This window comes from Pagrus major, chromosome 18 (genome assembly GCF_040436345.1).
Source record: "Pagrus major chromosome 18, Pma_NU_1.0".
NCBI lineage: Eukaryota > Metazoa > Chordata > Actinopteri > Spariformes > Sparidae > Pagrus > Pagrus major.
This window is the reverse complement of record NC_133232.1, coordinates 32703304-32726649: the sequence shown is the minus strand read 5'-3', so window position 1 is coordinate 32726649 and position 23346 is coordinate 32703304. Positions and strand designations below refer to the sequence as shown.

The 23346-nt window shown below is 40.1% G+C and overlaps 2 protein-coding genes across 2 annotated transcripts in view; one reads left to right on the top strand and one right to left on the bottom strand.

The window, feature by feature from the left end:
* LOC141013701 (ecto-NOX disulfide-thiol exchanger 2-like) overlaps positions 1-23346 on the bottom strand; it is a 168853-nt gene that overhangs the window by 104836 nt on the left and 40671 nt on the right. The window contains exon 2 of the mRNA XM_073487525.1: positions 16828-16974. Coding sequence (XP_073343626.1) covers positions 16828-16974 — 147 coding nt within the window. The remainder of the gene's footprint in view (positions 1-16827; positions 16975-23346) is intronic.
* LOC141013846 (E3 ubiquitin-protein ligase TRIM21-like) lies at positions 4910-8119 on the top strand. The gene is made up of 2 exons (XM_073487729.1): positions 4910-4971; positions 5115-8119. Exon 2 carries the CDS (start codon positions 5117-5119, stop codon positions 6743-6745), a length of 1629 nt encoding a protein of 542 aa, XP_073343830.1. The 5' UTR covers positions 4910-4971; positions 5115-5116; the 3' UTR covers positions 6746-8119.

Genomic DNA, 23346 nt, shown 5'->3' with positions numbered 1-23346 from the left:
TCTGAACCCATAATCTCGATAACTTCACTAGTGTTTATTGTTTCCTCATTCAGCTCCTCCAGGGGAGTGACTTAAATACTTTAAGGTCTGTCAATGTCCACATTACAGTATGTACAGTATATAATATGCAATTCAGTTTACGTTAGTTTATATTGTTAAACTTAACTAAAATAGTGTGAATGGGAATCTGTTGTTTTTCAGTCAGGCTTCACAGTAAACTCACAGGACTTTTTGACCTCTGCAACATCACAAATATTTTACCTCATTGAGTCTTCAATCATTCAGCTCAGTCACGGACACTGAGTCTGGCAAATAGCGCAAATGAATAATTCAACAGTTGAAGCAGCCTATCAGAGAAACTAACTCCTCTGGTGTTTGGAGGCCATCTCAGATAGCGGCGTAAATCCAACAGTCGCCACACGTTTAGTGAATAAGAGTCTAGATAAAATAGCTCGACAGCCTTTACATTTGGAAATAAGCTTTCTGATCCTTTAAATCTCCAGGCACGACTCGGGTTCAAGAAAATGTCCGGTTTGATTTCAATGCAGAGGGGTAGCACTGATACAATTCACAAAACATTCAGCTCTCAAAGAGTTTTCTCACACCGCGACACATTAAAATCATTCCCCAGACACCAAGTATACTCCTCTACTGCTTTCTCTGTGGTGTAAATCAGGTGGGAATTCAGTATTCATTTTCTATTTTGGTTTTCAATGTGTCACTTAATGAACTTCAAATAACGCCTCAACTTGCGGTGTCCCACATTTATCCATTTTTCCTCATATGACTTCACAAAGCCTTAAAATCTTCCTCCACACTCCTGAAATAAAAGAGGAGAAGATGAAAAATTATCTGGGAACAGAAAAGATGCAATGTTACAGTCGAAGATTTTAATGGTATGAATAGCTTAATACAAGATGTACTTTGAAATGAATTGCAGCCCAGGTTCAGTGCTTCTACTTTGCCAGGCAATTTTGGTAAAAAGGTAAAGTAGCGTCACCGCTTGCTCTTTCCGACGCTAAAAGCACTGCTTTTAAAAAGAGCCGCGAAAAAAAAAATCCTCTTTTAATCCGCGAACACCCTGACAAAGACGGAGTTGTCTTCGCAAGCTTTTGAGCGTTTCAAAGTCATCCTATCAAGGAGGGAAATCTAAAACTGAGTGTCTGGGGAGCAAAAACACTGCAGGGAGAGGACTCTCATTTGGCTTCAGTTCTCCTATGGCAGCCATGTTCCCCAGGCTGATGGATGAAGGCAGAAACTCATCTCATGACTAATTATTTATCTTCCCTCCAGAACTGTTGTGTCTGGGGGTTGGAAATAACACAACCCTCTGCTCTGACCAAGTCATAAACAAACTAGAATGATGGAGGTGACTGAGTCTCCTCTGTCCTCCCTTTCCCTCACAACACTGTAGAGCATGGCTACCACACATACAGCCCACAGACAAAATCTGGCAGGTTATATTTTCTCTTCCTTTACGATGGTTGTGTGTATTTCTGAAATGAATTCTGTTTGAAAAATAGTGCTATTGTCTTGACTATGAATTTTTAGACGTGCATTGCAGAGATTTTGCATTCAAAAACATAATTAATGCCAATTAGCGCTGTCACTTATGATGCTGTGAAAATGCATCCACACATCAAAGTACTACTACCATTAGTGAAACACATTTCAGTTCTTTTAATAAAAGAAAAATGTGTTTATTATATTCACAATAAGATTTTAGTGTAGCTCGCAATAAAAATGACTCCAGATGAGTTTATTTCTGTGAATTTAAGCAGGATAGTTGTGAATCAGTCATGAATGTCCTCACAAGAGTGACTTGAAAAAGCTGTCTGTTTGCTGAAAACAGTGATGTGTCTTGCCCGAACTGTTGCCTCAAGGTTGGAAGAACACTATCTTAATAAGAGCAGCCACAAAAAGTCAATCAACAAAGACATGATGGGCTCATTCAAGCAATTTTTCTAGTAAAAAAAATGGCAAACTTTCCCTGTTCCCAGCTTCTCAAATGCAATCACAGTCATGCGTGGAGTTTTTACAGTTCTCACAACAGCACCGATGCTGTATGTGATGTATGTGAGAGGACTGTGAAGTTCTGTGGTAACACTACAAACCTTGTTAAGCACCTGAGATTTAATCACGATACAGAATATGATGAAGTTATGCAAAGTCCTGAGTCCTCTGGCAGTGGCAGGTACAGAGAGAAGGAGAGATTGTAGCGATTGGGAATGTTTATCACTGTCAATAAACATGTGAAAGTGAGGGTTAGTTCAGTTTGTGTGTTGATGTTCACAAAATGGGAGTTTCCTCACATTCTTAAAACTCCTGAATGCCGTTTTATTGAACTTCGGTATTGAAATATCATCAATACCAGCCTGGGTTTTACTTGGCATCTGATCCGAAAGGAAATCAGTACGAAACTATACTGTACAGAAATGCGTGACAAAGTCTATAATCTTTCTTTTCATGTAAAAATGCATTCTGAATTTCAGTCAGAAATAATACAAAGTTTCAGCATCCTGAGTCAAATCGTTTCACAGCGACAGCGTGTCTCCACCGACTGTTTTCTTTGTGTGGCGGAGGTATATATGTCTGGAAGTCACATGTTTGTTCACAGGTTTGTTGCTGTAATAAATCACTAGCAATAAACCCAACACATGACTGCCAGGATGTAGATACAATTCAATTTGTCTGACTGTTGAAGCCTTACATTAGCTCCACAAGACGTTCTCATTGCACTTTTGCACAGGAGAAAGATGTAGTCTATTCTATTACAGTGTAGTCGCTCTATAGGTATCACTTTACAGGCAGTTTGGAAAGGGGGAATGGGTACAGAAATCAATAACTCTTTCAATGAACACATGGCTGGTGAGTTTTGCGTTCAAGCTGACTGAAAAAATAGTTTCTCTTGACTCCTTTAGGAATTTCTTTAAAGGTTCAGAGCTAAAGAGCGGTTTTACAGTCCTACCATTGGTGTCACACTATGCCACTGCCCAACAGGTGGCGGTAACACTTCAAGCTATGCAGTAATGAGCCAGCGAAGGATGAGGAAAAGAAGACGTCTAGCAAGTAAACATGGATACAAACAATGGTGGATTTAATTGTTTTTTTGTTTTTTTTTAAGTCTTTGCAAATGTTTAATGAAGAAAAAGGACAGGTTTTGGTGAGAAACACTGGATTTAAGCATAACTTTTGTTTACCCACAAGAAAAACATTACAAGCCACCTTTAATCGAGGGGATGACGACCTCAGTATGTTGACAAATTATAATGATTTTGTTTTGTTGATGATCCAGACACACAGTTTACAGTTTTGTGGTACAGGTTATCTCTCGGACCACAGGATGTGCTATAGAGACCAGGGTTTACTGCAGACCTACACTCTGTTTAAAACTAAGCAGACACCTAGCAGGAGGCATTCCATTCTAATAGAGGGAGGTCTGTGTCCTCCAGCACTTTGAGCTCCTCTAATCTCTTATTCATTTATTCAAGGTGAGAGGAGAGAGGAGCAGCTACAAGCGAGAGTCCAGCGGGTCAGAGGAACGGGGTTGAAGGGGGGAAGAAAGCTCTGGTTAAAAGAAGGGAAAGAAAGATGGTAGGAGAAAAGCCCCGACTCTTCCCTCTCATCCTTCGATGAACCTATCAGTGGATTCTGCGGAGGAGAAGAAAGGCTCTGGTCCTGGAGCTCCACACAGACCAGGATCAAAGGGAATCCCTATCTGATCCAAATGTCGTTTGAATGTTTAATGGTAGCCAAGACATTGAGGTGAGGCTCGAATAAGATGTGGCTCAAAAGAGCTCTGATCTGAGGTGGCCTGTCATTTTCAGATCAGAACGTCACATCGGGGAGCTTTTTTTCTGAGAACATAAACTGTATAAATGCATAATTGAAAATACAAAGCATATATATATATATATATATATATATATATATATATAAATTAGTATCATATGATTGGCTGGCAAAGTCCTATTCCCTTTACGTTATGTCTTGATATCGTCCGTCGCTGAGTTCATAAACAGCTGCTGAAGCTGCACCATCTACTCACATTTACACAGTAAAGACGACAGCAAACACATGACTGTTGAATAACGGAGCACTGAAATAATGAGATCGAATGCATACAGCACACGCCTACATACGTATATTTACAGACACGTAGAGCACAGTGTAACTGACATTCAAAACTGCATGGAGGCTAATTAATTTGTGTCACTGAAAGGTTAAATACAATGTATCGCTCACATCGTTCTTTTTTTTTTTCAATTTATCAACCATTATCCAATTTCCATATGCTCACACCTACATTCCTGCTTAAATACCCACATGCGGAAATACATCCAATCATAAGCAGATGCTGCTAATGCACAGAAACCTACACGGATTATTTCAGCTCTGACAAAGCCCTTCATGAATTCAAGGAAGCTTTTGTGTCCCAATCATGGTTCCCTCAGAGAGCGCACAGGACGAGTGTATTTATAGTTTTATTATGCAGATGCCATCACCAAGCACTCGCACACGCGTGCACAAAACACTCATTTAAGAATTTAGCATGTTGTGCTGTCTCAGAGCTTTCATTTCATTTTCGCATAATGTTGTACATGAAAGGGATTTCTGGAGCACTAACATTGTGAATACATCAACAAGCACATAAACTGAGTGCAAAGAATAATATGAATAATGCACACCTGAAAGAAATATCTGCTCTTATGGCTCTATATGAGATGGGGGACACATTTTATAGCTCTAACTAAGCCCTAGTGGATTTGGAAGAAAAGAAAGGCTCTGAACCTTGGTCACTAGTGATCTGAGCCTCTAATGGGTTAACTTGTTCCAGCCAAAGAAGGAAAGGGGAGGGGATTTGCACCCAGACGTCACTGGTGAAAGAGAAACTAAAAGTAGAGACGTACGGAGACACATGTTCTAACTTTTCTTCACAGATCTGACAGATTTTAAAAACCTACAAACCAGGTAAAGTTGCCATTTATCATGTTTGCAGCCTTGCCTTTAGTGTTTATTAGTGCTTCTCAGTGATTTTAAACACAGACAAACATGAATCTGGATTCACTTTATACTGCTCTAACTTCTTTTATTATTTCATTTTGACTTCCTAGGCATGGCTAGAAGAGCTAGTCTAGATATATACGAGGATTTTTCCTGTTCCATCTGTCTGGATGTGTTCACTAAACCCGTGTCGATTCCCTGTGGGCACAACTTCTGTTGGGATTGCATCACAACGCACTGGGACAACAGCCCTGTATTAAAATGCCCACTGTGCACAGAGATAATCCTCAAAAGACCAGAGCTCCGGGTTAACACATTAGTTGATGATATGGCCACAAAGGTCAAGAATTCTGCTAAAGAAAGATCTTGTGGCCCCCCTGAACAAGCAGGAAATGGGGATGTGCTCTGTGGTATGTGCACACAGCCATCAACAGCCATAAAGTCCTGCTTGGTGTGTTTACAGTCTTACTGTGAAAAACATCTGCAGCCTCATCAGACAAAGTCAGCCTTGAAGAAACACAAGCTGATCGACCCGGTCGAGGACCTAGAGAGCAGGTTATGCAAGAAGCATGACGAGCCTTTGGAGCTGTTTTGCAGGGCAGATCAAGTGTTTATATGCACTTCCTGTAAAGACAGCGACCATAAAACGCATGCGATAGTCAGCCTGGAGGAGGAGGCTCAGATTAGGAAGGACAAGCTGGGAAAACAAAGGACAGACATGAATCAGATGATCCAGGCACGTCAGCAGAAAATTCAGGAGGTTCGAGACACAGTGGATGCCAGTGGAAATAATGCAGCGAAGGCTCTGACATACAGCGTGCATGTGATGACTGCTGTGGTGGACTACATCAATAGAAGCAAAGCTGAGCTCACTGAGGTCATCAAGACGAAGCAGGCAGAAACTGAAGCAGAAGCAGAAGTCATCATTAAAGAACTGAAGGGAGAAATTGTGCAAATAGAGCAGACCAACTTGCAGCTTAATCAGGTCTCACTCAAGAATGACGCCTTTACATTCCTTGAGAATGTCCTCCCTCTGACCATCACTCTGCCACAGGTTAAGGACTGGTCCGATCTGACTCTTAACAGCAACCAGTTTACCGTGCAGGACGTCTTGAACAAGCTAGAAAAAACAGTGGTGGGAGAAATAAGAATGCTGTGTGATCCCGACTTGAAAAAAATGCGGTGTCATGCTGTGGATGTGACTCTGGATCCTGACACTGCATACCCATCTCTCATTGTTTCTGAGGATGGTAAACAAGTCACACACGGAGACAGAAAGAGGAATCTCCCAAACAAACCACAGAGGTTTGATCATGTCCTGAATGTCGTTGCAAAGGAGGGTTTCTCCTCAGGAAAGTTTTACTATGAGGTCCAGGTTAAAGACAAGACAGAGTGGGATTTAGGAGTTGCACACCAGTCCATCAACCGGAAGGGCGATATAAGAATTAGCCCCAACAATGGATACTGGACTATTTGGCTGAGAAAAGGAAATGAGTTCACAGCAAATGCCGGCCCTGCCATCAGGCTCAATGTAAGGGAGATGCCTCAAAAGGTCGGGGTGTATGTCGATTATGAGGAGGGTCACGTTTCCTTCTATGACGTGGACACCCGGGCTCTCATCTTCTCCTTCACCGGATGTAAATTCACCGAGGAGCTCTTTCCCTTCTTCAGCCCCGGCGCTAATGACGGCGGGAAAAACTCAGCCCCCTTGATCATCACTCCAGTCAAAAACAACAGCTGATTTCTGTTGTTGTTTGTGTGAGAGAAACAACACAGGATGAGGGGCTTGGAGAGAGATCACAATAGTAGAAGGCTGTTTGTAATCTGTGAGACTCCAGCGTGTGATTCTGTTTCTCCCATCCATCAGTGTCAGCGCTTTTGTGTCACTCTGTGCCGCCTGTCACAGATCTCAGAAGCTCCATGCAGCCATTGGGACATCACTTCACACACACACACGCTAAATCTTTAAGTTCTGGCCATTAATTTTAATACTTGAAAGCTATTCTTGCCTGCCAACATGGCCGAACCAATACCGAAGGTGGGTCACATAGGATTTACAAATATTTTATAGCATTTCTTCTGTGCTGCTTGGAGTGACATACTGTATATCAGGTCTGTTTACTTATGACATGATGGATGGATTTGATAGCTGTAGCAGTCAGAAATAACTACTACTGTGTTTAAAAATAATATTTAACCTACATGTGATACACACAAAATCTCAAGGTGACCCCCACTATACAACCTGCAATAGAAAATAAATCAGCACTCTGGTGCAGTAACTTAACAGCACACTTGAAATATTAATTAAAGTACTCTTATTATTCAGCACTGGATATTAATTGTTTGCTCCGTAATTAATGTTATTTAGTTAAAAGTGTAGTTATTGACTGGATGAGTCACAATGCAGGAACCTGTGGGCAAATAATGCAATGTACTAATTAAAATAAGCCAAACCTGCACAGTTCAGGCTTTCCAAGTTCAAATGCAGTAAGTCTGTGTGATTAAGAGAGGCTTAACCAACTGTTTATTGAGAAGAGCCAATTAAAGCCTATCTGTCAGTTGATGTTTTTTTTGTTTTTTTTTAATAGAGATGTATACGTTTTTTTGTCAACATGAATGGCGTCAGTAGGTGCCTCAAATTGACATATCTTTATGTTCAAGTGTCAGAGATTTCTAGCAGCCAAAGTGTTTCTGATGGGAAGCATTTTGTCGAATTTGAAGGACTTTGTTGTGAGATTGTTATAATATATATATAATATATATTATATGTGATAAAAACATATTAAGGAGACGTGAAGACTAGAACTGGTAGTGACGATAAGATGCCTGGCAAAAGAGTGTGTGGAGCTGCTGGTAAAGAAACTTTGCACTGTATCTCCGTTATATCTATCAATAACAATCAGTAGTTTTCCTTTGATTATCATGCATTTTTATAATAGCAATGTCAAGTCAAAGACGATCATGTAAACCGGAGATCAAAGGAGGATAATTTTAAGGAGGGTTCTAGTTATTCAAATGTGAAGATTGACTGCCCTACTGAGAAGTATCTGATGTCCACTGTCTGATGTTTGACTGAAATGCAATAAAGTTGATTTTGGATTGCAAACAGAAATCTCCTTGATTTCTTAATCTTGCTCACACGCTTGATAAACCCTCAGAACATTCTAAGAAATCCTGCCACTAGAAAAAGACACTGAACGATGAATTACTTCAATATGCAATTAAAGTGCATCTGTCACGTCTGTCTGCAGAATAAAAGCAGAAATTAGAGCCTCTCTTGACAGCCTGAGATACCCACAACATACACTTAGCAATTTTGTAGCCTCCACTCACAAAATAATCCATTACGTTTTTCACTCCAGGGTAATTTGAAAAATAATACTAATTCTGCCTTTCACAAATGTTGGGATGAGATTTTAATGATTTGACATAGATAATTACATGCCATGTCTAAAAACAGGTTATCTGCAAAATGGGGTTAGAAATGTGCAGGTGTGGAATGAATAGAAAGCTTGGCTTCATGTCACACAAACACAGGTTTGTTTTACTGCTCACAGTCAGTGGTGGAAAACCTTTTCATATATTTTTAAGTAAAGTAGCAATAACATGCTACATAAGTGGATCCAAAATCTTACTTAAGCAAGAATTTGGAATTACTAACATCTCCAACGTACAGTATCAAACAGCATGTTACTGATATTATCAGTTATCACTGATGGATTCGTGTGTAAGCAGCCTTTTCAGGGTGGAGCTGAAACACAATATCAGTGAAATAAATATGGTAGAGTAAAAGTACAACACTTCAGTAAACTTACTAATAGTAGTTACCAGGGGTCGACCGATATGGCTTTTTAGGGCCGATACCGATTATTAGAAATCAAGGAGACTGAAAACCAATATTTGGGACCGACATCAACAACAACCGGTGATGAACGCAAGCACAATTTACTCAAGTGCTGTTCTTATGTACAATTTTGACTTACTTTAATTTTCTGCTACTTTATACTTCACCTCCACCAAATCTATTTGATAAATTTAGTTACTAGTTACTTTGCAGATTCAGATCATTCAGTGTTTATAGGCTATTAATTGTGACGTGCTACCAATCAGATATTGTAGGCGGGACATTGTGTGAGAGGATCCTGCATCAGAGCCAAAGTAGAACATTTTTAACTTGTCGGCAATCTGACAGAAAAATCAGCCTAGTCATAGTAGTTACATTTCATCACCGCTCATGGTAGCAGGTTTGATCTGTGTATTGTTTGCTACCTAACAAAGCAGTTGAAATTTAAGTTATTTGATCTTACAGCAAAACATTTTTTTTTTTATTTAATACTCAGATATCATTTTGAAAAATACTGACATGCTATATTTGCTATATAGTGACCAGACAAAGAGAACAGCAGCGGTCGAGAGAGACTGGAGGCAGCGCAAATAAAGCATCGAGTCACAAACATAAAACATTTTCTATGTTACGTTCTCAAGCACAAAAATAATCCTACGTGAAGGTATGTTGTGTCTGTGCGTGTAGTTCAGCCGTGCCCCCGTCCATGTTCAGACCTACAGACCTGCAGCTCTAAAGCTACCCGGAGGAGAGGCACATCAGGTGGGCTAGGGCATTTACTTGTAGCAGCATCATCAGGTAGAAACTTACGTCATGTGATGATGACTTTGTCCACAATTTGATTTTTTAGTTTTGAATACATAAGAAACATTACTGGGAAGCTGCAGAATGATTTTTTTTTTCTTTCTTAATGGACATGCTCTTTAGATCTACCCAAAATAGTGAAGAGTTCAAGTCAGTCTTCCGCAAAATGCTTTTAAGTGGTCTGACAAAGGTCAATGTGCCAGAGACTACTTTTTCAGTGTTGAAATGGCACTTTCATAGCTGAAAGTAGAGTTTCCTGCTAAATCATCCAACACTGGATGAATGAACTGCTTTAAAACGCCTCAAAATGTGGTTTAGATGAATAGCAGTATTTGAAATGTGGCTGCAATTTAAAACTTCCATGGAAACTCATTATAAAGTGTGCTTATATACACATTTTGACCACTTTAAATGTTCTGTCAAGCAACCTTTCCAGTTTGAAAGCAGTCCTTGAGTGTGCACTGTGTGGTTCAAGTTCAATAAGAGAGGTGCTGATTTGTGAAGCTAACCAGGAACACATCACATGTTACTGCTATTGATCCAGTCAATGAGTGAAGTCATGCTCCTCCAACACACCGGCAGCTCTTTTACCACTCATTCTGCTCACCTTCTTTTGTTTAACCACAACAGACCTGCAGAGAGACGGCCATCCCGGACTGCTGTGAAATGCTGATACCAATAAAAAAAAGGATAATTCAGGCAGTTTGTGAGGGGACCCTGAGGCAGTCTTTGTTATGCATTGTTTGAAAAGAGACGCTGTGAGGAGAAGTGCAAGAGTGAATAATGAGTAGTGTAGTATCCACCTTCTGCATAAATGAACCACAAAGTGTTTGCAACTGAACAGGTGATAATGTGTGAGTCGTGAACCCAACGACGCAAAGCTTTCCATTTAAGTGTGCGTGGCACCTTTGTTAATTACTTTCCAGCTATTACAATGTTTACAATTCAAACTATTTCCTAACTTAATACAAAGGATGATTACACTTGATGTTGCGTGGTTAAAATAAACTTCTAGAGACAATTATGTCTTCATTCAGCTGATTTCACTACAGTAGTCTTTATAACCTGCAGTCTGTTAATCAGCCGCTTTATAGGTTGGATATTCTTTCCTGCCTTGAAGTTAAGCCCTGATATATGCAGACAGCATAAGATGAAATTAACATATATATTAGATATTTTTTAAATATATTGCTTGATACGTTTTTAGCCATGTTAGCAGCGAGGCTCTAGGGATGGCATTGTCAACCAATCAGTTCACAGCTTGGTTCAAGCAGATTGCCTTGAAATTTTATATTAACGCTTCCTTGAGAGTAAATCCTAATGACTTTGGTGATCAACTGATTTCTCCTCCAGCAATACCATGAAATAGACACTTGTTGATGACAACTGTTGGATAAATTGGTATCTAGGATGAATTGTAACAACTTCAGTGATCCCTTACCTTTTCATCTAGCACCATCATCAGGTCAAAATTAAAAAAAATGTCCAATACTTGATGACCAATTATCTCCAAAACTAACAACATTCCCATCATACACAGTTATTTTCTTTTTAGAGCTAATTAGCAAATGTTAGCATGCTAATATACTAAAATAAGGTACAAATACAGTGTACAATACATGCTCAACATCAGCACGTTAGCATTGTCACTGTGAGGATATTAACATGCAAACATTAGCATTTAGCTGAAATGACAACTTTTAGGATAAGTTCATCCACAAATGAAAATTCAGTCATTATCTACTAAACGCCATGCTGATGGGTGAAGTTTCCACATAACATCTCCAGAGCTTCACAGCAAAACAGCGTTGCCGCATTCTCCTAAACAAATAAAATAGATGTGTACTTGAAAAACAACATAAAATGGCCCCATACAAGCTCCTGAAGCCCCAAGATCCCAAAGTAACTCACAAAGATGTTGTTTACACCATTTTGTAAGCCAAAATCATCACACCCTGTCTGAATCTTGAACGTGCATCAAGGGTGTAAATAACTTTTTTTTTAAATAAATTTGTGATCTCACGACTTCTGGAGACTTGGATTACGTGGGTTGAGCTGTATGGAGCCATTTCATGATGTTGTTGTTGTTGTTGTTGTTGTTGTTGTTGACAATGCTGCACAGCTATTTTGCTGTGAAGCTCCAGAAATGTTTTGTGGACTAGACAGATTGTGTGTAGATAATGACTGAATTTTCATTTTTTGGTAAACTACCATTCAACACCCCCTGGTGTAACAGCCATTTTTGAACCTCTCAGGCAAGAGCAGTTTATAAACTCTAAGTCTGTATTACTTTTATCCCAAACGGATGTTGGGATGATTGTCACACTGAGTGTGTTCGTGGGGTCATAAATACAGTCTCTGAGTACATTGGTCTGGGTAATTACACTGCCTTAATGAATGACAGTATGTGGAAAATACAAGTGCATCATGTGGTGCGAGAGTGTGTGTGAGTCTGTGTTTCTGCAGGCGCACATGCCTTTGTCCTACAGTATGTGTATCTAATGAAGTGCCAAATGTAATGAGATAAATCTATCCATTAGGGTCCCTTAACGAGACTAAATCCACATGGCTGCTAATGAGTCGGTGCTCCATCAGTCGTCCTCAGAGAGCCAGAGGACCTGACTAAAGCTGGAGACGACCCGAAGCCAGACAGAATCAGACCCTCTAAGCCAGTAAATCCACAGCTCCAGCTGTTGAAGACCTTCATCATTTAGCTACTGGCCCTTCAGGGAATGACTTCGAAACAGCTACAACTGATAGACACCAGAGTCATAGCCGGCACAGGGAAACACTACTCATCTGTAATCATTGATCTGCCATTACTGGGCCATACTCATTAGCCTGATGGAACAATGCTCAGTAGATTTCTGTTGTTACTGGGCTATTATTAGCTTTCCAGCTACTGCTGTGCTAAACATGTGTTCTCTACACAGGCGCTACATGCTGCGCAACAACATGTGGCTAATGTAACAGCATCGGGCTAAAAGAACTACTCAAGGAACCGATGTTATGCAAATAATAAAAGCACTCAATTGAAATTCTTTGCTTCAAAAGCTTCTTTTCGTCAAGGGAAGTATTATGCAGTGAACGAGTTCATGTACATTTATCACTGTCTGACAAGACCTGATGCTGTGTATTGACCTTGCAAGTCGAAACTGAGGAAAGGGAAAAGGAAAAGAGGGAAAAGCAGAATTGGCCAGTAAAAACACCGGAAACCATTTATGTACTGGGAGTATTTCAGTTTGAAAGCTGCTGTAGTGAACTGGTAGCAAAGTACAAGCACAGCACAGCAGCACAAAGGGATACTGGATATTAAAATAAGACAAGTTTTGCTAGCTTGTCTACAAGGATTGACAACTACCAGTGCAACACCAGCTTTAAAAGACAACTGCCAGTGTTGTATGATAGCAGTCAGTCCGACTAGGGCGTCATGTTGTGTATAAACAATACTTGTGGGTTCCACCAATAAAATAGTTCTTCAGCCGCATTCCTACAGGTCTGTTTTATGATGGTGTTTTCATTAGCTTAATTACCATGCAGATATAAATAACACCAACTGAGATCTGGCCTCCTTAATTTTTAATCATGTTTATTCCTGTTTTTTAAACAAGACAGGAGTCTATGGCCATGCCAGAGGCTCTGTGAGGCTGTTCTCAAGTACAGCTGTGCTTTGGACTGAGGTTGGGGAAAAAAATTCAAACTGGTTTGATATATGACCTCAGACTCCACCAGACCAGTGATACTGAATTTCACCACTAGATGTCGCCTGAGTCTCAGCCTCTCGCAAGAGGGATATAATGAGAGCCCATGATTTAGAGTGCAGCGCCGGTACAGTCCATCAGGGCAACTGCAACACATTTTCATGACTTGCTACGATTCTACTTAACTTGTCTTCTTCTAAAGTCTGACATCGAAATGATAAATAAAATAAGTCGTCAGCTGTGTGAAACTGGAGAAAAGATGGCAGCAGTGTGAGTTTAAGTAGTTGCGTATGTGAATCTTACAAGTTAACAGGTTTTCCACAACACATTCCCAGTAACATTTGACAATGAAAGCCTTGTTTAGAAAGGGGTTTCTGTCCACATAAATGCTGGAGGGCTTTTAATTTGAGACAGATAGTACAGGATGTGTTGAGTTTGTATTAGCAGGGCAAACGAGAGCAGCGGATCAAAACGAGGCTTCGTACGGCAGGCTACAAAAACAGCGTGTAACAAAATTTTATTGACATCTCTATGCCAATAGCGCGGCTAGAAATATGAATAACTTTTGCTATCCAATTGTTCGATTAATTGGCAGTAAAATGAGCAGTAGAATATTTGAATATGAATACTACAGATTGTTGCAGCCTCGCAAAAAAGCATAAACACAACAACCCTCTAATACAGATTTTACAATAGAAAAAAAAGGTTTGATGTTGTGCATCCAAGTCAACCAGGAGTACAGCAGGATCACACATAATGTATGAGTTGCAATTTTGGTGAAAATCAAACATAAATCTAATGCACTACTCAATATTTGCATTAGGAGGGTTGTTTTATTTTCATGGTCATGAAACACAGAACAGAGTCTGGTCTGTGATTCTGGCCATTTTTTCCTATATAGCAGACTCCATTATAGGTCAACTAAACGTGCCTTACAATAAATACACATGAAATCCAATTCTTTGATGTTGTGTTTCACAAAATCAAATTTATGGCCAGCTGTTTCAAGACTTAGATCATACACACATACATGAATCTTAATAGGAAGACATCAAACCGTCTTAACACTTTCTTTTCCTCAAAGCAGTGAGTAACTGTGGCAGGCGGTGCCATTATGATAGTGGTGCTCTTATGCTGCATTAATGGCACCTTTATTGTCATAGTGTTCACAACTTGACGGAGAGAAAAAATAATGAATTGCTGACTTTGCGCTCTATCTCTAAGATGCAAGGAAAAAAAGTGGGTGGCTTTTCCAGTGACAGATCAGATTTGTGCTCCACAAAGGCTTTGATCTTAAGGCTTTCTGACAGGCTTTAATCTGAGCAGACCACACACACACACCAACATGCACACACACACACACGTATTTCCATTGAAGCCACAATATACAAAATGGACTACATTTAATTCCGGCTGTCTGTTTGTGGTTTTGAGAGTACAGCAACAATGCCGAAGTGAATTCTGACACTGTGGTTGATAAATAATAAGAAAGTGTCGTCAAAAAAGGGAAAATAAAATGTGAAGACCACACTATGCTCATCTGTTTTCCTACAAATTGTGGTGAGTCATACGGTACTGTAACTCCGCGACTCAGCTTTCTATGCCCATTGAAGCTGTTGTCACGAAGATTGCTTTTATAAATGTGACTTATGCACCCATTCTTTTAGTTATTCTCACTGGGTTTGTTGCGGCAGGTGTACGTCTCCTCCACTTTATACTTCTGAACAAAGGAGGGACAGAATGTATAAAGAGGAGGACCTTTCTTAGGAAAACAAAAAGGGAAAATGATAAAAACTGAGAGGAAGCTGATTTTACTCATCTTCAAGCACTCATGGTTGTATTATCTGAGTGTGGCGAAGAGAAAATAGCAGCACCTGGATGCGGTAAAGCAACCTCAATGTGGGAAGAATTGATTTAAGTCCGACAAATGTAACTCAACTCTGGCAGAAACATGTAACGTGAACATGGTGTTATCATGCTACATATTATTAGTCAGGGTTTGCTGTATTGTCCACATGCCCACTGCTTTGTACTATAATATACTACATGTACTTCCTGTGAACCCATACTAAAAAAAAACGCCCCATGACTCTAAACATATTTATGTAACTTGTGACTCAAGTTACATTTATGTATCGTCCTCCCCTCTGTTACCTCATTTATGTTTCTGTGTGTAAACAATCTGCTGTAAAATCCTCTGCATTATGCTACGTATGGCTTCCCCTGCTGCAGCATAATGAACAAGATGAGATCTTCTCAACATGAGATCTGCCTCCAGACTCTAATTGGCATCTTTTATTGCACCAGCTGATTCAACTAAATGACAAAATTGGCTTTTTGCAAAACACACAAAGAGCCACATACAGTGAGTGGGAGACATAATACAGACGACAAGTCTGAATGAAAGAATGTTGATGATCTAAAGGGATTGCACTGAGGTCAACACTTTTGTTGACTGGGGAGACAACACTGTTTACCTTTCATAATTGGTAACAATAGCCAGCAGCGAGACTGAAAGAAAGAGGGTTCACTTCCCACTTCTCCCCATGTGGACCACCTTATCTCTACCTCTGGGAATAAAATCTAAAATAGCACAAAGACCACACAGATATTGTCTTCGATGGAGTTGTTGGTGACTGTCTCTGGCAGGAGAAAAATGAGCCATTTAGCTGGCCAGTGCAGGTTTTCACAGGCCAGTGTTCGACTAGAAGCTCCGTCAGTGACTTAGTGCTGCCCTGCAAGTGCTGATATTAGTTAATTTGGCGCCCCTGTGTATCTGTGCCAGATTGTAAATCCAGACCAATTAGTGTCACCCCGACAGATGAGAACATGAAGCAACACCTTTCTGTCTTAAGGGCCCTCTTCTTTCTACTACTCATAATGCAATTAATTAGAAAGCCCTTCTTTAATTAGACAGCACACTGGACCTGATTAAAATTAGGCTTATTGGGTGAGCGTTTGCATGTTACACACACACTCACACAGGCAGTGTGAGCATGTGGACACAAAGACAACACTACAGTATTTTGGAGCAGTGTGCATGAGAGAGCTGAAGGCACATGAGTTTTTTGATTGGCGGGACTGTTGGCATGGTGAGGAGCGGGCAGATGTGAAATCTCCACTGTGCAGCTTCCTGGTTTTAGCCGTGTGACCTCCAAACAGTCCAGACAAGAAGAGCCGCGGGCTACAGCAAAGCTAATCAAAAACAGCAAAGACCAAACAAGGCTACCTCTTTCAGACTGTCTCAGAATAACAGGATTATAGTTTATCTCTCACCAGCAGTTATTTGATGCCGGTAGCATTTAAATTACATTCCATCTGGAAACATCCAGCCAGACAAAGTGAGCAACTGTAATTCCAGGTAGTGCCTCTGTAGCACAACACACAGTAGCATTGGAGCATTACTCCAAACCAAGAGAGGGCCGTCTCTTCATTCTGTGTCATACTGTAGCGAGATGGTATTGTCAGTACCTGGAGGCAGAGTGATTCTTTTCCTCTTCTTGCCATTTTCAGCAGAGTTTTCCAGGGAAGGATGCTCACTCACCAGCGGCCCGTTTGAGCTGCTGAAGAGGAGAGGGTCGCTGTTGGTTGTTGGGTCAAAGGGCAGAGCGTTGAGCCCTAAAAAAATTACAGCAGGAACCAGGTCAGACGAGACAACACAGCAGTATGTATATTAACAATATTTAAATATTTTACTTTAGAATAGCTGCTTCAAATCATTTTGATGGTACAGTGTGATGGGGGAGAATGGAGATAATGTTTTCTGGTTTTCCCTCTGGTGTCCTCTGGCTGCCATTTCTGATGAATCTATCACTTTACTTTTGTCTCACGTGGCGGCTAACTGCTGCTAACTGTAGCTGCTGTTAGCTAGTTAGCTCAGTTAGCAGTGCAGCTAGCTTGTTACGATGACATTCAAGTATTCATATATTTTTTTGCCATGTAATACTAGAGGTCACACATATAACGAAACATTCTTTGGTCACTGTCATCTCTTAAAGTTAATGTTTCTGAAATAACTTGCAGATATCTGATTAAAGGTCAAAATTCACCTAACAGTGATGTCCCAAAAAAATCCTAAAAACATGAAAGCAATAATGAATAATACAGAAAAGAACAACTCAAAATCTGAAAACGCCAAAGAGGCTCTGAATCTCACTAAAGTATTTCTATCCTGGGACGCTGGGCCTGAATTTCTAGATCTTACCTCAAATGTATTATTAATGTGGGCAGACCGTCTACACACACACACACACACACACACACACACACACACACACACACACACACACACACAGACGTATTATGACTCACCAAAATATAAAAGAGTTTGGACTTTAATGCAAATCAACCAAATCTGCCTAATGGTTTAGAGACTGTCTTCTGTCCTACAAATATTTCATATTTTTATCTGCTCATCTTTTTATTATCCTGTGTTCCCTTAACAGACTGAAGAGTCAGACACACAATGCAGCTATTATCGAAGCCGCATCCTCGACTAATCGACACAACAATAATGTAGAAGTTATTTACAAACCCCAAGGAATGACAAGTAAATATGATCCAAAACATCTGCTCTTATTGAGTACATAGGAAATATATGCTTGTTTGTTCATACAGACAACAGTCCCATACTAATGTGAAATGTACATTAAACCCAGAAACACCTGATTCTGCATGTCTTTGTTTTCTGAGGAATAAATAAATCCTCCTCTCTCAGGTCCTGTCGGCTTTACTGAGCCCTCACAAGGGGATGAGACGCAGTTTCATGTATCAGACTCAGTCCTGTTAATCTCAAAATGTGCCTTTCGTTGTTTTGTGATTTGTTTTGGTCCATTGCATTTACCTGTGTGTTTGTGAGAGAGTGACTGAACGTTGTCCCTGACAGACTTCAGACATTATAATTTTGGCAATGATTAGACGGATGATGCATCTTTGCCTTTTTAATATAAGAATTTACATAACTGATTTGATTGTGGCATTGCCATGAAAGGTCAAAATGATCTATTCAAATGTGATCTATCTCTAGGGCTCATTATTTTCTGTTATTGTTGTTGATAACATAAAAAATACAGGTGAAAAAACATTTGCAGCATTTACGTTGCGTTGACTCGTTTATTACTTTTGGGTAATTGCTTGGAGGGTCAAATGATCAGCAGCTAATTTGCTCTTTCCTCCCAATTTTCCCCTTAACTGTCTTAACAAACTCACTTCCAGAGCTTTAATTGTCACAATAGAAGCTCATTTACTATAACTGCTGTCAACAGTAGTTCCTCTCAGGACACATCCAGTTGGACACATTAATTTTCACCCCTTGTCAGGCGCAATATTATGACGTGTGTTGAATGACACTGGCTTGTTAATTCTTTGCCATCGTTCAGTCGCCACAGAGATTAAAAGAGACCTGAGTGAAAGACTTTGAAGAAGTAACCACCTCCTCCTGATCAGTACTGAGCTTTTTCTCTCTATATATCTTTTGCATCATGGTTGGTTCCACGTTCAAGACTTTTCTTCTGGAGCCTTTTATACATTTGTTTTGTTGCAAATGCGGCAACATGTCGTTGCCCCCCCCCCACTTGAGATTCATTCTTCATTCATGCTGCATGCATTCACAGTTGTATTTGTCCAATTATGAACAGAAATATATGCTAAAATCGTGCTCTGCAAAAATTAGCCTAAAGGCATGTTTTAGTCTTTATGTTTGTGTTCTGTGTTTATTCTTGCTCTGCTCAGTCCTCTGCACTCTTTTCTCTTTCCCCTCGTCGGTGTTACTAATGCACATCAGGATGCACAGATAGTTGCCTGCAGATGCTGACATGAGATTGGCTTCATGCATTTATGGATGCAGCCCAGCCTCTAAATCACTGTTATGTCTCATTCCATATATTGGACAAGACCAGGCCTATAATGTGTTTACAAGAGATTTTAATAGCCGCCTTCATTCAGCTGAGTCTCTTCCCCATTCACTATTAGACAAGGACAGATGGAGCCTCTCTCTGCATGCTCGTTCACCGGTCTGTCTCTGTGTTTCACTGTGTTTCTGTGGGTTTCTCCTTTATGTAGCATGTTTTAATGTAGATCTATCTATCTATCTATCTATCTATCTATCTATCTATCTATTCATTCTAGGTTTTGCGCTTGTGCATTTTCTGCTGGCAGACTGAATAGTTTCAGAAACAGTAGTAAAGCTTTTCCTTTGGTCTTCTTCAGTTGGGCTTCTGAAGCTAAAAGTCACAGTGAAGTCATATTTCTTCATTTGGGGAGAATAAAGACAACAATCACAACGTATTATGAGGGAGTGCCACAGCACAGTCTCGGGACTCAACCACAGGTGTGTTTGTCCAATTTTTTGCAATTTAGGGGACAAAACAAACAAGCATATTGTTGTCACAGCACAAAATAATCTGGAAAGGGGTCTGGAACAGAATGAAGCTGAGTGGGACTAAGTGCCAAGTAGAAGCAACAAGGTTCAATACTGGCCACTCAGCTCCAGCAGATCATTTTAAAGGCTACAGACTACAGTTTCCTGGTGGGCTTAAAGGCCAGTCCAGCCAAAACTTAAAAACTGTTCACATCTGTGAGTAGGTCCTAAATCACAAACCCACACAACCTAAAATATGTACACACAACATTTGAAAAATGCATTCATATTATGTCCCCCTTTACGCTGAAATAACTCACTGACATTCCTATCACCATGCTATCTGTTTGTAATGGTGCAGTTTGTGTCAAATAATGTAATAATGTACTAATGTTATTGAAGTTATTCCAGAAAAAAACGATGCAATTGCATTTATTGTAGGCAACATCTTAGTAGCTACAGTAAATGTGTTTTCTGTTCCCTGTTAAGGCTCGTTGTTGTTCTGACTGTTTGTTTTTAAATACATACATAGATACATGTGGGTATTATATTATTCAACATGAGGTATCCAACTATGTAACTCAATACAAAACTCGCCTTTAATTCTGTTGACATTTTTATTGGGATGTTTATGTTACAGTTGTACTTCATCAAGGTTTTAGAGCAAATAATGTTATTATCTGTGAATGTTTAGATTATTTTCTTCAAGGGGCTCGGTGGAACGTCTGTGTTGTGCTGGAAGCTGGTTGTATGTTTATGTTAGCGGACTCCCTTTCTAAACTAACGTTAGCTACTGTTGCTCTTTGTTAGCGGAGCGAAGAGAGGCGCTGAGATGAGGCACTCAAGAATGTGCATAAAGTCTCATCCTTTGGACTGTTGCGGAGAATCCAACTCGAGTCCTTCACAAAGAAATCCACAGTCCAGCAGCATTAAACAAATCATCCACAGGCTTGTAGAGGCAACAGAGAGAGAGGCAAAAAATAGTGATTAATACATGTTCATTGCTTCAAAATTGTTACTTAGAGTCCCTTTAATTTATTGTATTCATTTGTCGTGTTGACTCCAATGTACACTCCCATACACTCCTGTAACACTGTTGGGCAGTTTTTTAAAAAAAGGATGAAAATCAATGTAGCAGAGACATTGTCTTTTTTATTCGACACATTCCCCTTCCTTGTCACACCTTGGTGCCTACATTACCCACAACGCAACTTGACTGCTGACAGTCTGACTGCTGAGTCAAAGATTCAGGTGTGTTTTGAAAGTAGTGCATACTGTAGCCTCGAGCCACTAGCCTCAAGCAGAGATGAGGTCCACTAACCTGTTTTTTTCCAAACACCACAACCCGGGATTCTTTTTCATTTTCAGCCTGCCGCATTCAACTTATTGATCAGTTTATCAGATTTCACACAGCTCCCTCCAAAGCCACAAACAGCTTTAATCAGCTTCTTTCACATATGCAGTAGAACTGCCCAAGACTTCTAAGCAGTCTTTGATGTGTGAAAATAGTGAGTTTTCCTATTAATTGTTGCTGATTAATTTCCTGTTGTCAAACTTAATGTTTTCTGTTAGTGTAGACGCTAAAAGATTTCATAAAAGGGGGATAGCAAACTAAAGAAAAGGGATTTGGTGAATTGAAGACATCAATATGTGCTTCTCCTCCAACTAAAGCCACAAAACAAACAAAAAAACACTTTTTTTTGGAGTTGAGATAAGAGGTAGTCTCAGCAGGCAGGCAAGTGAATTTTTCTGCCAAAATGATAAACCACAATTGTAGCACGCCACCTGATGCATATTAACACCATCGAAGCTGCGTCACTCGAGTTCGCATTCAGTGCATAAATGTACAAATTATTAGAAAATGAGCAAAGGAAAGTGCATCACCTTCACCTTCACCTTAGAGCAGTGCAGAGTCTGTGACGCCACAACATGTTTACCGTCAGCCCTCCTCCTGTAAACACAGCTCTTCAAATTGACTCTGTTGCTTCCCTTTTTAGAATACAAAGTCCTTATCAAAACCTTCCTCTGACAGAACATGTGAATACTAATGCACATATTCACGCATGATGGGCCTGCAGCTGTATTTCTCCCCAAAAAGTCCTCTACCTCTCTGCTGTCTGTGTAACGCAACTGTCTGGGGTTACATCAAACACACCTACGCACACCCTTTGACACACTGCATCAGTCTGTCTTCCCCGAGATGTCTGCAGCCCATCAACATCCATCTGTCTGGGATTTCTCTCTCTCGCTCTCTCTCTGTCTCTGGTGCCACATGACAGACCGAGCAAAGTGTCAGTTCATCTTCTGTTGCTGATTTGATATCGCTGCTGTCAGTCAACAGGCTGATCTTTGTCAACTTTTTTATCCGAGACATAAAAAGCACAAAAAGGGAAACGCAAGGGCCAAAAGATCACAGTTTGTGAAGGAGAGAAAGGAAGACATAGTCGGATGCTGCAAGAAATTTGGGGCCTCAAAACATGTTCTCATCCTGATGTGAATGACATCATAAAGTAACCACTTGCTACTCTAAACTATCTATGGAAAGTTGTGAGTGTTTATTTAACCCACTGGCAGTAAACTCTTTATGATGGTATACAGCCAGACCCAACAGAAACATTTGTGCAGTAGAATTATCTGCAATTAGCCGTTTTTAGCAGCGTTGGTTCCAATCCAAGTATTTTAACACCACATAAAGTATTATGAACGAAGTTATATTGCTGACTACAAAAGACAAGCCGACATTGAATAATGTATTTGATGAATAATTTTCATTTACATTCAGAAGGCTTTCACATCCAAAAATGGCAACACTTATTTTTTGCTGTTGAACGTTCACTTAAAGCTGCTCTAATCAATACCTTGATATAAATAATGGATCAAATGTGAAAGGGGTTGCTCACAGCGGCAAACCCACAAAGACTTTTAGCATATTGAAGGTAATTGTTTGGGTTTTTCTCTGTCTGCAACTTGACTATTTTGGCTTACTCTCTCTGGTTTCAGCAGCTTCATTTCCAGCTGCAACAGGCAGCTGTGTTTTTCAGCAAATAAACACGGTAAAATCCCACAACACTACCTGCCCGACACTGAAAAGCTGACAGACAGACAAACATAAGTCTGTTTTATGACTGTCCATCTGTCTGACCAAAACAGAGAGTGAATATTGGAAATCTGTCAGGTAGACACAATAGTAATGTTGCTTTTTGGTGACCCATTTGCCTCCATCATTATCTTTGTAAGGATAAGTCAATATTGTGTTTTAAATGTGTTTTAAATGAATGCAGATTTAACTAAACCACTTTAGTTTGGTCTCTTTCACTGTCACAATCTGCCAGTTTGAGAGTGAGGTGGTGGGGCTAGGGGTGATCTCTGCTACTATTGTTACTGTTATGAGATCATCTTATTCTGTTTAAGAATTTATACAGTATTTGCCTTTAAAACCAATAAAACGTATGTGGAGAAAAGAAGAGTTCAGGAGAAAATCACCATCTTTTTTGTCATTTTCAGTTTGACAACTAAAGTGACAACAAACTGTGGGAGCGAAACGAAGTGTGAAAGTGTGGATTGGAAACGAGGGGTGACGCAGCATCCGCCTTAGACCAGCGAGATACTGCGATGCCCCATAACGGGTCATT

What these genes read in the sequence shown, in the direction of transcription:
- LOC141013846 (XM_073487729.1), top strand. Translation starts at nt 5,117, where the DNA reads ATGGCTAGAAGAGCTAGTCTAGATATATACGAGGATTTTTCCTGTTCC.